The 13,506-nt window shown below is 36.7% G+C and overlaps 1 protein-coding gene across 1 annotated transcript; it reads right to left on the minus strand.

Annotated features, from left to right (window-relative positions):
* Positions 1–12,090: 12,090 nt before the first annotated feature.
* Positions 12,091–12,557, minus strand: LOC123946957 (60S ribosomal protein L32-like). The gene has a single exon (XM_046012859.1). It carries the CDS (start codon positions 12,506–12,508, stop codon positions 12,101–12,103), a length of 408 nt encoding a protein of 135 aa, XP_045868815.1. The 5' UTR covers positions 12,509–12,557; the 3' UTR covers positions 12,091–12,100.
* Between the last annotated feature and the right edge of the window lie 949 nt (positions 12,558–13,506).

Below are 13,506 nucleotides of genomic sequence, written 5' to 3' on the forward strand. Positions count from 1 at the left end.
AATAAACATCTGCTATTAAAAATAAATTCTATACATGAAATACTTTTCTCAATAGACTGCACCTCCTTCTCTTAACCTCCTCATGGGCAAAATTGTTCTTGATTGGATTATGATTTCTTCAGTGTCTTCTTCAATAAAGACGTACTGAAAGCCTACTACAGTTCAGATTCTATGATAGCTTCTGGATTTACAAAAATCATTAAGGCATGTTCTCTGCCCTTTAGAGGATCTTAAATCTAGGGAGGACAAACATTTGAAAACTGATCATAAAAACAAAATCTTATGATAGCAATAAAGTAATTATCTGCAAAGAGCCATAAGACCAAAATAATTGCTGATGATATGTTGATCCTTATCACAAATGGTTGATTTCTCCACTTTTAAACAAGAAGAGAAATGATAATTATCAAGGCAAGAGCAGATACACCTCTTAAAATTTATGGCTCTTAATTATTAGAGATAAATCAATGTTTGTTGTTAAAGATAAATAGTTGGTACTGAGGACAGTTGAGGAGAAATTAAGGATCTAGAAAAAAATTATAGCAATCCATTAATTAATCATTTACACTTATCTCAATTAATCTTAGTTCCTGTTTTTGTCAGACTATTAAAAGGAATTTATGTTGAAAATTGTGTTTGAAACTTCTGAGTTCCTTCAGTTCTTAAATTTGTTAAAAATTCAATTCTTTTTCTATTTTATTTAATCCTACCAGTATTACTATACTAGTAAAGTCAGGTAAAGAAGAGATTTATGATCATAAAAACTGCTTAGGACCTGTGAAAATGTCTAGTATTCTCCCTATCATATGGACCTACTTCTGATAGAATGAAAGCTGTGACTGTAAACTCTGATATGGACTAGATACTTGGAGGAGTATATTTAAAGTCTTAGGTTAAAAGAAAACTTGGGGGGCTCACATCCTGGGTTGTAGGAGAGAGTTCTCTTGTCATTACAAAATTTTATGCATTTGAGGAAAGAATATCAATCATGGTTATTAATGATTCTATGGGACTAAGGTGCTCAATTTCTGCCATTTCTTCTACTATATTTTTTCCTTGTATTAGAGAGTGAGTTGTCCATATTCATCTGAGGACCATCTTCACCTTTGGAATTCCATCGCCACCCACCACCTCAGAGACTTTAATTATAGCAGGTTAAAACTGCCCCCCAAATACTGATCATAGCCAAATCTCTAGCTCAGAACGTTTTTCAAGAACCAAGACCCATGAGTCCATCCTTCCTATTTGACATTTCTAATTCTATATCCTAAAGTCACCCAAATTCAAGTAATCATTTTGAGCAAGAATTATGAATTCCAAGCAACAGAAGCTGACTCTAGGACATTTAAATGTCCAATATAATTTTTTGAAAGGACCAGAAAACTTGAATTGATACTGAAGAGCTAAGAATAGTTACCAAAACTGTGGTTCCTGAATGCTTCCTCTGCTCCCAACTGAGCACTAGACACCAAGCAACATTTTTGCACTCAGCAATTGATCTCGCAGTTTCTACCCTCCCATAATGACTACTATTATTACTATTCAATACTACTGCTGCAAACAATGTTGCTATTACCAGCAATAGCAGTACTACTGCTCAAGAGAGGGAAGAGAAACAGGGAGAGACATCAACCCCAGCACAGATTGCTTGTGTCACCAGCTTGTCACCACCAAAATTAAAGCCCACTGCAAGAAATCACTGAAGCAAAGATCATATGCCAGCCTGTGTCTGCTCCATTTGAAACTGGGAAAGTTTCTGGTCCAATGTCTACAGTGTAGTTCATTATCTTCCCTCTTTCTTTTCACCCTATTTTTTATTTCTCTAAATGATATCACCAACCAGTCAACTCACTTAAACTACAAACTTGAATTTCATATTTGACTCCTCACTTCCCTATTTTCAATCATTCCTGGTCCTATATATCAATTTATCTATTAGATCTAGCTTCTTTTTACTGTCTTAATTCAGGTCCTCATAATTTCTCATTTGCATCATTGCAACAACTTATTAGCTTCTCTGCCTGCCTCCAGTCATTGCTCTGTGATCCATTTCCCAAATGATCAGAATGCTCTTTCTAAAATGAAAATCTTCCCAAGTGTCTCACATGCTCTAATCTTCAGTTTCTCTACTAGCCTTCAAGACAGACTAAAGTAACTCAGATGTCTATATTCAAAGCCATTGCTATCTGGTTCCTTTTCGTCTCCCATGTTACTAAAGTAGTTCATCCAAATCACTACCGCCACCATCATTACCATTATCATCATCATTACCACTACAACCATGAATTAGTTCAAAGGCTATGGAAGTATATATAGCTCCATTACCATTACGGATGTAACTACAGCAAAACAGTGTGAAGCTAGATTTAGATTTTCTTTAATGGCAAAATTAAACATAATAACAAAAATGGATGCATAATTATTTGTTTGTTTTCGCTTCCACATTTTACATTTTATTTTTTACTTATTTTTTCAAATTGAGATATAATTGAAATTTAACATTATATTAGTTCAGGTGTACAACATAACCATTCAATACTTGTAAGCATTGTGAAATGATCACCATATTAACTCCAGTTTCTCAAAGTTAGGTAGTGACTGAAGAAGCCTCAAGCAATGAATTGTAAAATTCAGAAAAGAAGAATTCCTATTTGCTTTAATGGAGAGGAGTTGCTATATGCTTTCCATTTTATTTGTTTTACTTTTAGTAAGAAATTACGAATAAAAAACCAAATGATCTAGCATCTGACATTAAGGAATACAAACTTGAAACAAACCTTTGTTGTGAAATATGAGGACTCAGGATTGTGAATGATTTTGTTGTATAGAGAACAAATTAAAAGTTTGGTGTCAAACATCTAAAATTTGTGGAGTTTCAGATTTATCACTTATCAGGAATCTTAGAACATTACCTTTCTCAGAGCCTCAGCTATCAAAAAGTTACATAGCAATGCCTGTCTCCAAGAATAAGATAAGATTGTGAAAGCATGAAGTATAGTGGTAGACTAAGAGTTAGCTTCCCTGTTTTCTCTGTATGTAGAGACACTAAAATTTAATGTGAATATAATAACTTCATAGTAATAGTAATCAATATTATCGAGCATTTCCTATGTGTCATTAATCTAAAAGGTTTTTTTTTGTTACCTTCTGTTTTTTAAAGGATTTTATTTATTTATTTGACAGGCAGAGATCAAAAGTAGGCAGAGAGGCAGGCAGAGAGAGAGGTGGAAGCAGGCTCCCTGATGAGCAGAGAGCCCGATGCGGGGCTCGATCCCAGGACCCTGGGATCATGACCTGAGCCAAAGGCAGAGGCTTAATCTAAACATTAAATTACTGTTAATTAATTAAACATTTAGCCACCTAAACTCCCTAATCTAACAGTTTTTTATGCATATAATCTAATTTAATCCCCACAACAACATTCTGAAGGCTGACTCAAGGAAAGAACTAACTGTAAAGGATATTTAAAAGTATAAGTTTACATTATTTTCTTATGTGTAACTATGAAATGATACACTAATTTTAGAAAGCTAATTATGTTCAGTAAAATTAATCTCCAGTTCATACGTAAATACACTTCCATTTGTAATATGGTGGAAATATCCATATACTTTTAAGGTGCTGTTCTCGTAAAGTGAGCTCATGTTGATGGCAAATGGTTTTCTCCCACCCAGAATCTAGGCCAAAAGGGGAAAAATCTCTTTGTAGTCTTATTTTGCAGACAGATTTTGTTTGTTTTTTTTTTCTTATAGTCCCTTTCACTGGATGAGAGTTTAAAGATCTTAGTTTTATGTAGTGGTCCCAGTTTCAAATCCACTCCTTGTTCAAAATTAAGAATCAAGACTCTTTGATTACTAAAAGGGATCAACAACATAACTGACATAATTAACAGGCTAGGCTTATGATTCTGCTTTCCAAGTTTTTCCTTTCCTTTTCTCTACTGCCATGTTTTTTTTTCTTTTTCCTCCTTCCTCCTTTCTTTTCTCCCCCCCCCTCCCTCATCTTTCTTTTTTTGTCAGTTGAGTTTACTTTGCTGTGAGAACAGCAATACAATGAAAATATATGTATTTGGTTTTATCTACTATTTACAGTTAGGATATCACATCTGGGCTATTGCTGAAAACAGAATAGAATATTAGTTTTTAAAAATACATTTTACTGAGACCAGAACAGAAAAATAGGGCATTAGCAAGAGATAAAACCAGAATTAGTATCATTTATTTATTTGCAGTGTACTTGTTTTTTCTAATTTCTTTACTTGTTTATAGATTGTCAATATTTTTACAACTACTCCCCTGAAAGCAAGTAGATACACAGACATACAGAAGAGCATATGTATCAAAAGCTTACAGTTATTAATAATAAAATAAACTCATCCATGAAAATGGCACCCAAGAAGTAAAAATTACCAACATCTTGAACATAAAACATTTAGAAACTCTATTTAATTCCCATTCCATGTATATGCATATATACATATGCATTTATATATATGTATATATACAACTCCCATTCCGTGTGTGTGTGTGTATGGAATTAAATTATTACTATTGTTTTATACTATCCCTATACACTGCTGTCCATGTGTAATGGCTCCATGGTCTGTATCCCCTATGGTACTGCTTCTATTTTGTATTCTTTCTTCCTTTTTAAGAGTATTGTCTTACCTCCTCACATTACTCTTAGTTTTTGAGTGTCGAACACTGTATATAAACTCTATAAAAATATTATTTTCTGTATGGTGCCATCATCCTTTTTCATGAGCCCTGAATTCTAATTTTGGTCCTTACAGCCTTGTGAGCTTTTTGAAAGATTTTTAGTTTCTCAGCTGTCTGGGAGCAGTGTCCTCAAATGTCCATGCTATTTTTTTTGTTTGTTTCACTCTTCTCTTTAAATTTTTACTTACATTTCTTCATCTTCAAACATTTTATTTATTATTTTATTTTTCAGTTTTTCTAACCAGCTTCTCTAGGGATGGTTCAATAATTACTTCTTTTGCCATTATCAGAATTTAATTACTTCTAAGATAAATGATGTAAGTATATTTACTGAGAAGTCAGCATAGAAATATTCAGGTCGGAGGTCAGATCATCTGCCCCGGTGAATATCGTACTATGATCTCAATGCCTGTGCCCCCCCCAAAATGTGTATGTTGAAATCCTAACCCCCAGCATGACAGTGTTAGGAGGTGAAATCTTGGTGATTCGGTCATGAGGGTGGAGTCTTCATAAATGAGATTAGTGCCTTTCAAAAACAGACCTCAGTGAGATCCCTTGCCCCTTTGCCATATGAGATAGTTGAAAGGGATTATCTATGGACCACGAAGTGGGCTTTCATTAGACATTGAATCTCCTGGCAACTTGATCTTGGATTTCTCAGCTCCAGGACTGTGAAGATTTCTATTGTTTATATGCTCCCCAGTCTATGACATTTTATTATAGCAGCTTCAATGGACTAAAGATAGCAAGGAAGCTTTGAAAAGAAAAAAATGGCTTTGAACAGTTGTGTGACATCCTCTGTAGATAATAAAAAAAGAAAGTAAGAGAGAAAACGAGAAAGCTAGTTAGAAATTGTCTGAGGGGCGCCTGGGTGGCTCAGTGGGTTAAAGCCTCTGCCTTTGGCTCTGGTCATGATCTCAGGGTCCTGGGATCAAGCCCTGCATCAGGCTCTCTGCTCATCGGGGAGCCTGTTTCCCCCTCTCTCTCTGTCTGCCTCTCTGCCTACTTGTGATCTCTGTCAAATAAACAAATAAAATATTAAAAAAAAAAAAAGAAATTGTCTGAAAAACTGTCTGGACTCACAAACTGTGTTGTTTTAGAGAGGATCAGAATTTCATATATCAGATATCTCCCTAATAATTTTCTTGCCTTGAAATACATGTGATATGCTAAATTTAATCAACCTTTATTCATTGCTGCCCTATACAAATTACCATAAAAAAAACGAATAGGGTTTAGTCGTACCCTTGCAGAAGTTCACAATCCAGTGTGTAATTTTGTGTACGTGCACATCTGCTACACACTTAAGTATGGGGTAGGAAAAACATACAAAGACTGTATTTAATTTTAATACAAGGCATATTGGTATAAATCTTAAAAGGGAACTACAAAGCACAAGTTCTTTTTTTTTTTTAAAGATTTTATTTATTTATTTGACAGACAGAAATCACAAGTAGGCAGAGAGGCAGGCAGAGAGAGAGGAAGGGAAGCAGGCTCCCTGCTGAGCAGAGAGCCCGATGCGGGGCTCGATCCCAGGAACCTGAGATCATGACCTGAGTCGAAGGCAGAGGCTTAACCCACTGAGCCACCCAGGCGCCCCCAAAGCACAAGTTCTTAAGAAAAAAAAGGAGAATTCAACTGGCACCGAAGGGATACTGTGGAGATTCCTGGGAGTACTACTTTAATGGTCTGAGTAGGATAGACAACGATGACAAATATTAGGAGCACATTCCAGACACACATGAAGAGCCTTAGCAAAAGTCTTCAAGGAATGACACATGACAGCTATGTGACACTGGACTAAAGTGCATCACTAATGATAAGGTTAGATTAAGAAGATTTATCAGAGAGCTCTAGCTATTTGAGGATTAAAAGCCATAATGACACAGAAAATTTCATTCATCAGAAATTCCTATAGACAATTTTCACAATATAATCATAAAAATACAACAACTACATTACACAGAGGGGTTCTAGCGATTTCTCTTCATGGGGAAAAATGGAAGATCAGAAGTCGTCACCAGGTCCTTGGCTGGTTTTAGACTAACCAAGTGCATCTGACAATGAGGAGGACATATTTTAAAAACAGATAGGATCCTGAGGTCAAAGAGCTCACAATAATAGTATAGACCTATGCCCTATCTTCCCCTATTTATGAATTACTCTAAATACTTTCAGCAGTTTTTCCGTTTATCCCCTCTGTATTTCTAAACTGAATATATAATTAACAATTTTAGATATTACCTTTTGACTCCTTCTCCTGTGGATGAAATTAACTTCATATAGACATACCTTGCTCTCTCATCAATGAATATAGTTTTAGGGGCTCTTGGGTGGCTCAGTCCATTAACTCTCTGCCTTTGGCTCAGATCATGATTTTGGAGTCCTGGAATTGAGCCCCAGATCAGGCTCCCTGGAGCCTGCTTTTCCCTCTCCCTCTGCTGTTCCCCCCGGCTTGTGCTCTTTCTCTGTCAAATAAATAAATAAAATCTTTTAAAAATGGATATAAATTTATCCAAATTTTAGTGTTAGTAAGGTTGAGCACACACCAAGCAAACTTGTTTCCTCTGATTATTCATACTCATCAAATAACTATTATTTTTTTCTTTCTTCCTGTTTCAAACTGGATAGATTGCTCTCAAGGTATGTTGCATATCTATAATCCTGAGCTTTTTTATTGTTCTTTTATGTTGAACTGTTTGCTATTTCTTACTATTTTTCTCTTTCTTTACTTCTTCCCTTATATTAGTACCTTCATAACTATTTGCCTAAATGGAGGAAAGGTACATATCTGAGTCCTTGAATACCTGCATCTTTATTCTAAATTAGAGTTCAGTAATCATTTGGCTGGGTCTATTATTCTAGGTGGATATTTAGAATTTTAAAAACTTTATTCTATTGTTTCTTAATGTCTTGTAAGTTTTAGGTTTTTATGTCATTCTTTTTATTTTTATATAAATTGTCTTCCTTTCTTTAAGTTTTTATCATGTCCACATCAATCTCTAGTGTTACATATATGTTTTTTGCATTGGTAAAATATTTGTCTAATCCAGTTCACTGGTTAGTTGGAGAGCCTTTTAAAATGAAAGTCTCAGTAGTGCTTGGATGTTGCGGTTGGTAAAGCAACGAGCACTTGGTTTTGGCTCAGGTCTGGATCTCATGTGTTGTGGGATCAAGCCCCACATCTACATTCAGCATGCAGTGTCCTTAAGACTCTCTTTGTCTCCCTTTGAGACTCCCCCTGCACACAGTGCACACCCTCTCTCTCTAAAATAAATCAATCTCTTTATTTTTTTTTAAAGATTTTATTTATTTATTTGACAGAGCGAGATCCCAAATAGACAGAGAGGCAGGCAGAAAGAGAGAGAAGGAAGCAGGCTCCTGCTGGGCAAAGAGCCCGATGTGGGACTCGATGTCAGGACCCTGAGATCATGACCTGAGCCGAAGGCAGCGGCTTAACCCACTGAACCACCCAGGCGCCCTAAATCAATCTCTTTATGAAATAAAATGAAATGAATGTCTCATGTTTCATATTCTTCATGTAAGGATTTTTTCCTTTATTTTATTTTTTTGGAGAACTTTTTCCTGTAATTTTTTTTCTATTATCTTTTTGGGAAATTTTAAAAATCAGAAAATATATTTTTCTTCTCTCTCTCTCTTTCTCTCTGTGTGTGTCTGTGAACATGTGTATTTATGTGTGTATCCCTGTTCTTTAATCTTTTCTAATTTCCAGAAGTTATCTTTGTCATTAGCTTTTCAGTCTTCTACTGGATGTTTTCTTTATGCTATCACAATTTATTTCTGAGGCCCTTTTTGGTCTTCTTCTCTGATTCTTTCTTGCCAATATTACCCTGATAGCAAAAAGTATATAAAAAAATGTTCAACACCATATTCATCAAGGAAATGCAAATTAAAACAACAATGAAATACCACTACACATCTACTAGAATGGCTAGATTCTAGAACACGGATACCACCAAATGCTGGTGAGGATGTGGAGCAACAGAACTCTCAATTACTGGCAGAAATGCAAAATGGAGGGCACCTAGGTGGCTCATTAGGTTAACCATCTGCCTTCAGCTCAGGTCATGACCCCAAGGTCTGGGATCAAGCCCCACATTGGGCTCCCTGCTCAGCTGGAGCCTGCTTCTCCCTCTCCCTCTGCCCCTCCCCCTGGTTGTGATATCTCTCTCTCTCTCTCTCTCTGTCAAATAAATAAATAAAATCTTAAAAAAAAAAAGAAATGCAAAATGGTACAGCAACTTTGGAAGACAAAAACTAAACACACTCTGCCCACAAAATATAACAATTGCACTATTTGGTATTTATTGAAAGCAACTGCAAACTTAGGTCCACAAAAAAACTGGCACACAAAGGTTTATAGCAGCTTTCTTCATAATTGCCAAAACTTGGAAGAAGCCCAAAAGCCCTTCAGTAGGTGAATGGACAAATAAATGGTGACACATATAGACAATGGAATATAATTCACTAAAAAAAAAAAAAAAAGAGCTGTCATACCAAGAAAAGAGATGAAAGAAACTTAAATGCATATTACTAAGTGAAAGAAGCCAGTATGAAATGACAACATATAGTATGATTGCGACTATATGGCACTCTAGAAAAGACAAGAAACTATAGACAATAAAAAGATTAGTGTTTGGCATAAGGAAAATGGGTAGGGGATGGATGAATAAGCAGAGTACAGAGGATTTTTAGGACAATGAAAATACTCGGTATAATGTTGTAATGATGGATATATGTTTTCATGTATTTATCCAAACTCATAGAATGCCCAACACCATGAGTGTTGGACTACAGACTTTGGATGATTCTGGTGTTTCAATGTAGATTCACCCTTGGTAACAAATATACCACTCTGGTGGAGAATGTTAATGATGGAGAAAGTTATGCATATGCGGAGACAGGGGGTGTATGGGAAATCTGCAGATCATCCTTTCAATTTTGTTGTCAACCTAAAACTACATAAAAAAGTATGGGGCGCCTGGGTGGCTCAGTGGGATAAAGGCTGGGGCGCCTGGGTGGCTCAGTGGGTTAAAAGCTCTGCCTTTGGCTCAGGTTGTGATCCCAGGGTCCTGGGATCGAGTCCCGCATCAAGCTCTCTGCTCAGCGGGGAGCCTGCTTCCTCCTCTCTCTCTCTGCCTACTTGTGATCTCTGTCTGTCAAATGAATAAATAAAATCTTAAAAAAAAAAAAGTAAAGTTTAAGACAAAAAAGGAGGGAGGGACGAGGGAGGAACTAAAAAGTTGATTGGAGGAATTCATTAAGAAAGACATGTCCCCTCAGATTTAATTTAGAATTAGAAAATGGAGAGATCAGTTTCATGAGGTCCTTTCTCCAAGGTAGATTGTATTGAGAGGAGGATTCTTTGATTTATTGTCTAGGAGAGTGGGAATAGGAAGGCATGGACATGTATCCAGCTATCTTTCCTCAGGAAGCAGAGATGTGAATAAGGGGTAAAGGAATCGATCATTTCTTTGCCAATTCCATCATATCTGAGTGCTTGATGTATATGAGTCCATGAGTATTTACCATTCAATTTTTCCATAGAAAGAATTTTGTCTTTCTATCAATTGGGACAGTAAGTAGGGTGGGGAAGAGAAAGGAAAAGAGTAAGAGATAGAATAATTTCTGCATAAGACAAAGATCTCCTGGCTTATATCAAATAATCATTCATCAATTTTACCATATTCTTCCCTTTAGAGTTCTAATTCCCTGAAAACCCTCTACTATCCCTTAAGTAATATTCTTTTTTAAAATCCCCCTCCTGCTTATACCACATGCTTCTTCTCAAAACAATTTCAGAAAAAAAAATATTTTTAACTCTTCTCTCAAACATTTTTTGTTTTTGTTTTTTTGTTCTTTTTACTTCGCTGATGTCTCTTAGCTTTTTGATTGTCATCACATCTTCTTTCCTAAGTCTGGTGACAACAGATTTCATGACAAATGTCACCTGCACTGGACTATAATGGCTGTCTGAAAGACTGGAGGAAGAGGGGATTTAAGGCCAATTCCAGCTTAATAGAAATGAGTTCTGGGGCTGATTAGAGATGTTTGCAGGAACTAAAAGAATGAGGAGTCTGGTGCAAATGCTGTGTTTGCTGATACTGATCTAAACCGTTCACACAGACCACAAACTATTTTCAGTTTAACCTTTTACTGTTTCTATTACCCATATGCGATGCTGACTCATTTACATAATTAACAACAACTTTAGCAAAAAGTGTGAAGACATGATACTAATTTTATCTACAAGACAATTTCATCATGCATGAAACATGGGACAAGACCTCACTTACCAGGTCCATAGAATATTTGTGAAAATCAAATGAGAGAATAGGCATAAAAACACCTTGAAAATTTCCATCTTGGTAAATTATTAAATTTTTTAAGGCAAAAGACACGTTATTAATCTTCCTTTTCACTAGGCAGTACCTAAAACAAAGCTTTGCACAAGATAGATGTAAAATCAATGTTTTTTTTTAATTGAGTTGTGTCACTCACTTGCTCTACGAAATTCTTCCCTGATTATTTTGACCTGGAGAAAGACAGAGAGAAAGAGTTTATGTGTATGAAGGAGCAATGGAGTGTTATAACTATAGCAGGCCAAAGTCAATAAATTATCATTTTGAAAAGTCACACATAATTGATAATGGAGTTCAGCATATCTCTTTTGCAATATACCATCCTTAGGGGAAAGGAATTGTGTCTCATCCTATCTAGCAAATTATGTAGTAGAATGTCCAGTACTATAGACACGAGATAAATAATAATTAATGCTGGTCAATCAGCCTGATGAAATGTTCCCTAAATAGCATCCCATCAGACTATAAAATATGACTTGTTCTAAAGTCAAAAGTAAAGGCTGCTAGTTCGTTAATCCCCTCCACATTTCTTTTTCATCTTGGGATAAATGGTTTTCAGGACCATTAACCTATTTGGCAGAGTTCCACTTTGTTATTTGCCAGCTTCTATATTTGGATTTTTGCAAAATCATACTCATTCTATCAAGTTTATAGCATTTCTACCAGAATGCTTACTTTAGGACTTCCAATCTTAAGAATGATAAAAACAACTTTCTAACTCACCGTTTCATTGAAGAGCATAAAACTCATGGGCACGTAAACGAAATATGACTATATTGCCTAATTCTTTCTTGCTCAAATCTGCTCCACTTTCTGACTCTTCAAATTGCTCAGAATGAATCACAATTTATTTATTCATTCAAACAAGGCAGGTTCTAGTAATTCTCATATTTTGCTTCTCCTTGACTACCATATTCAGTCATGTACTGAGAGTACTCGATTTGACCTTCTGAATGCCTTTGACTCTATTCTCAGTTCCACCCTCGCACAACAAGCTCTCTATTCATTTTCTTCGCTGCGCAGCCTGGCGTTGGGATTGGTGACTCTGATTGCCAGCTGGGCTGCTCTTTCCACAATAGCTTTGCAGTTCTTGGAGGAGACGTTGTGAGCAATCTCTGCACAGTAAGATTTGTTGCACATCAGCAGCACTTCAAGCGCCTTGACATTGTGCACTAGGAACTTCCTGAAGCCACTGGGCAACATGTGCTTTGTCTTCTTGTTGCTCCCGTTACCAATGTTGGGCATCAAGATCTGGCCCTTGAATCTTCTGCGCACCCTATTGTCAATGCCGCTCGGCTTCCGCCAGTTGCGCTTAATTTTGACATATCGGTCTGACTGGTGCCGGATGAACTTCTTGGTCCTCTTTTTAATGATCTTGGGCTTCACCAAAGGTCTGAGGGCAGCCATGATGCCCAGTAACAGATGGCTGCCACCTCCGCAGGCAGCGCCGAGGAAGCGAGGGGGCTCAGGTCATTATGATTTTAGGAGACAGTAGCCATAACATCTTAACGGCCTTCTCTCCCTTTCCTCTCTTCACGTTACTGGCAATGCTGCACCAAACTTTGTTTTCAAAAATTAGTATCCCATTCTTATTTAAGAACCTCTGACAAATGATCACTGCTCACCGTATAAACAATACATATCTGCATAAGTCTGGGTCTAACCTTTTTTACAAACAATACCAAACCTCTCTTTTCTCCTTTCACAAAAGCCATTGTCCCTGCCATAAGGAACTTTTCAGCATCTCTCTCTTTTACACTGCTATTCCTTGGCCCAGAGCTCTCTCCTTTCCTGAACTGTCTTTCCTTTCCCCTGTTCACTGTGGAACATCTTCATTAATCCCTAAGAAGTTTGAAACCAGCAGTTGTTAAGCAGACACAGTGTACAGATGTCATTCATCTGGATGGAACAAGTTCAAAAACAAAACTAAATTGAAATGCCTTTTGATATGCTTTTACCCTCTTTCCCCACCATTCCTGAGTATCTTCCTCTATCCTGATCCAACATTACCTGACAAGATTCTGTATGGTTCTGCTTCTGTATAATAAATAATAGCCTTCATAACATATGATAGCTATATTAAATTACCATACAACAATGTTCTGCACACAATAATGGGGAGGATTATTAGTGTAAGGGCCTATTTAGCCAGGCAATTCCATCTGGTTAAACAGTGATTTTGTTGTTTATGCAGTAAAACTTAAACTGACCCTACCCACCCCCCAAGGGAACTTACTTAAAAGCAAGTCGGGGAAACCAGTCCCAGGTAACAAAGCCCAAATACAAGGGCAGGTCAGGCCAGGTGGATCCAATCAGTGGGGTGCGCATACTGTCTCCCTAGCTACCAAGGAGTGTGGATCCTGCCTTTTGGGTGCCAATTCTGACCAAGATGATAGGCTAGTTCA

The sequence above is a fragment of the Meles meles genome, chromosome 7, assembly GCF_922984935.1.
Source record: "Meles meles chromosome 7, mMelMel3.1 paternal haplotype, whole genome shotgun sequence".
In the NCBI taxonomy this organism is placed as follows: Eukaryota; Metazoa; Chordata; class Mammalia; order Carnivora; family Mustelidae; genus Meles; species Meles meles.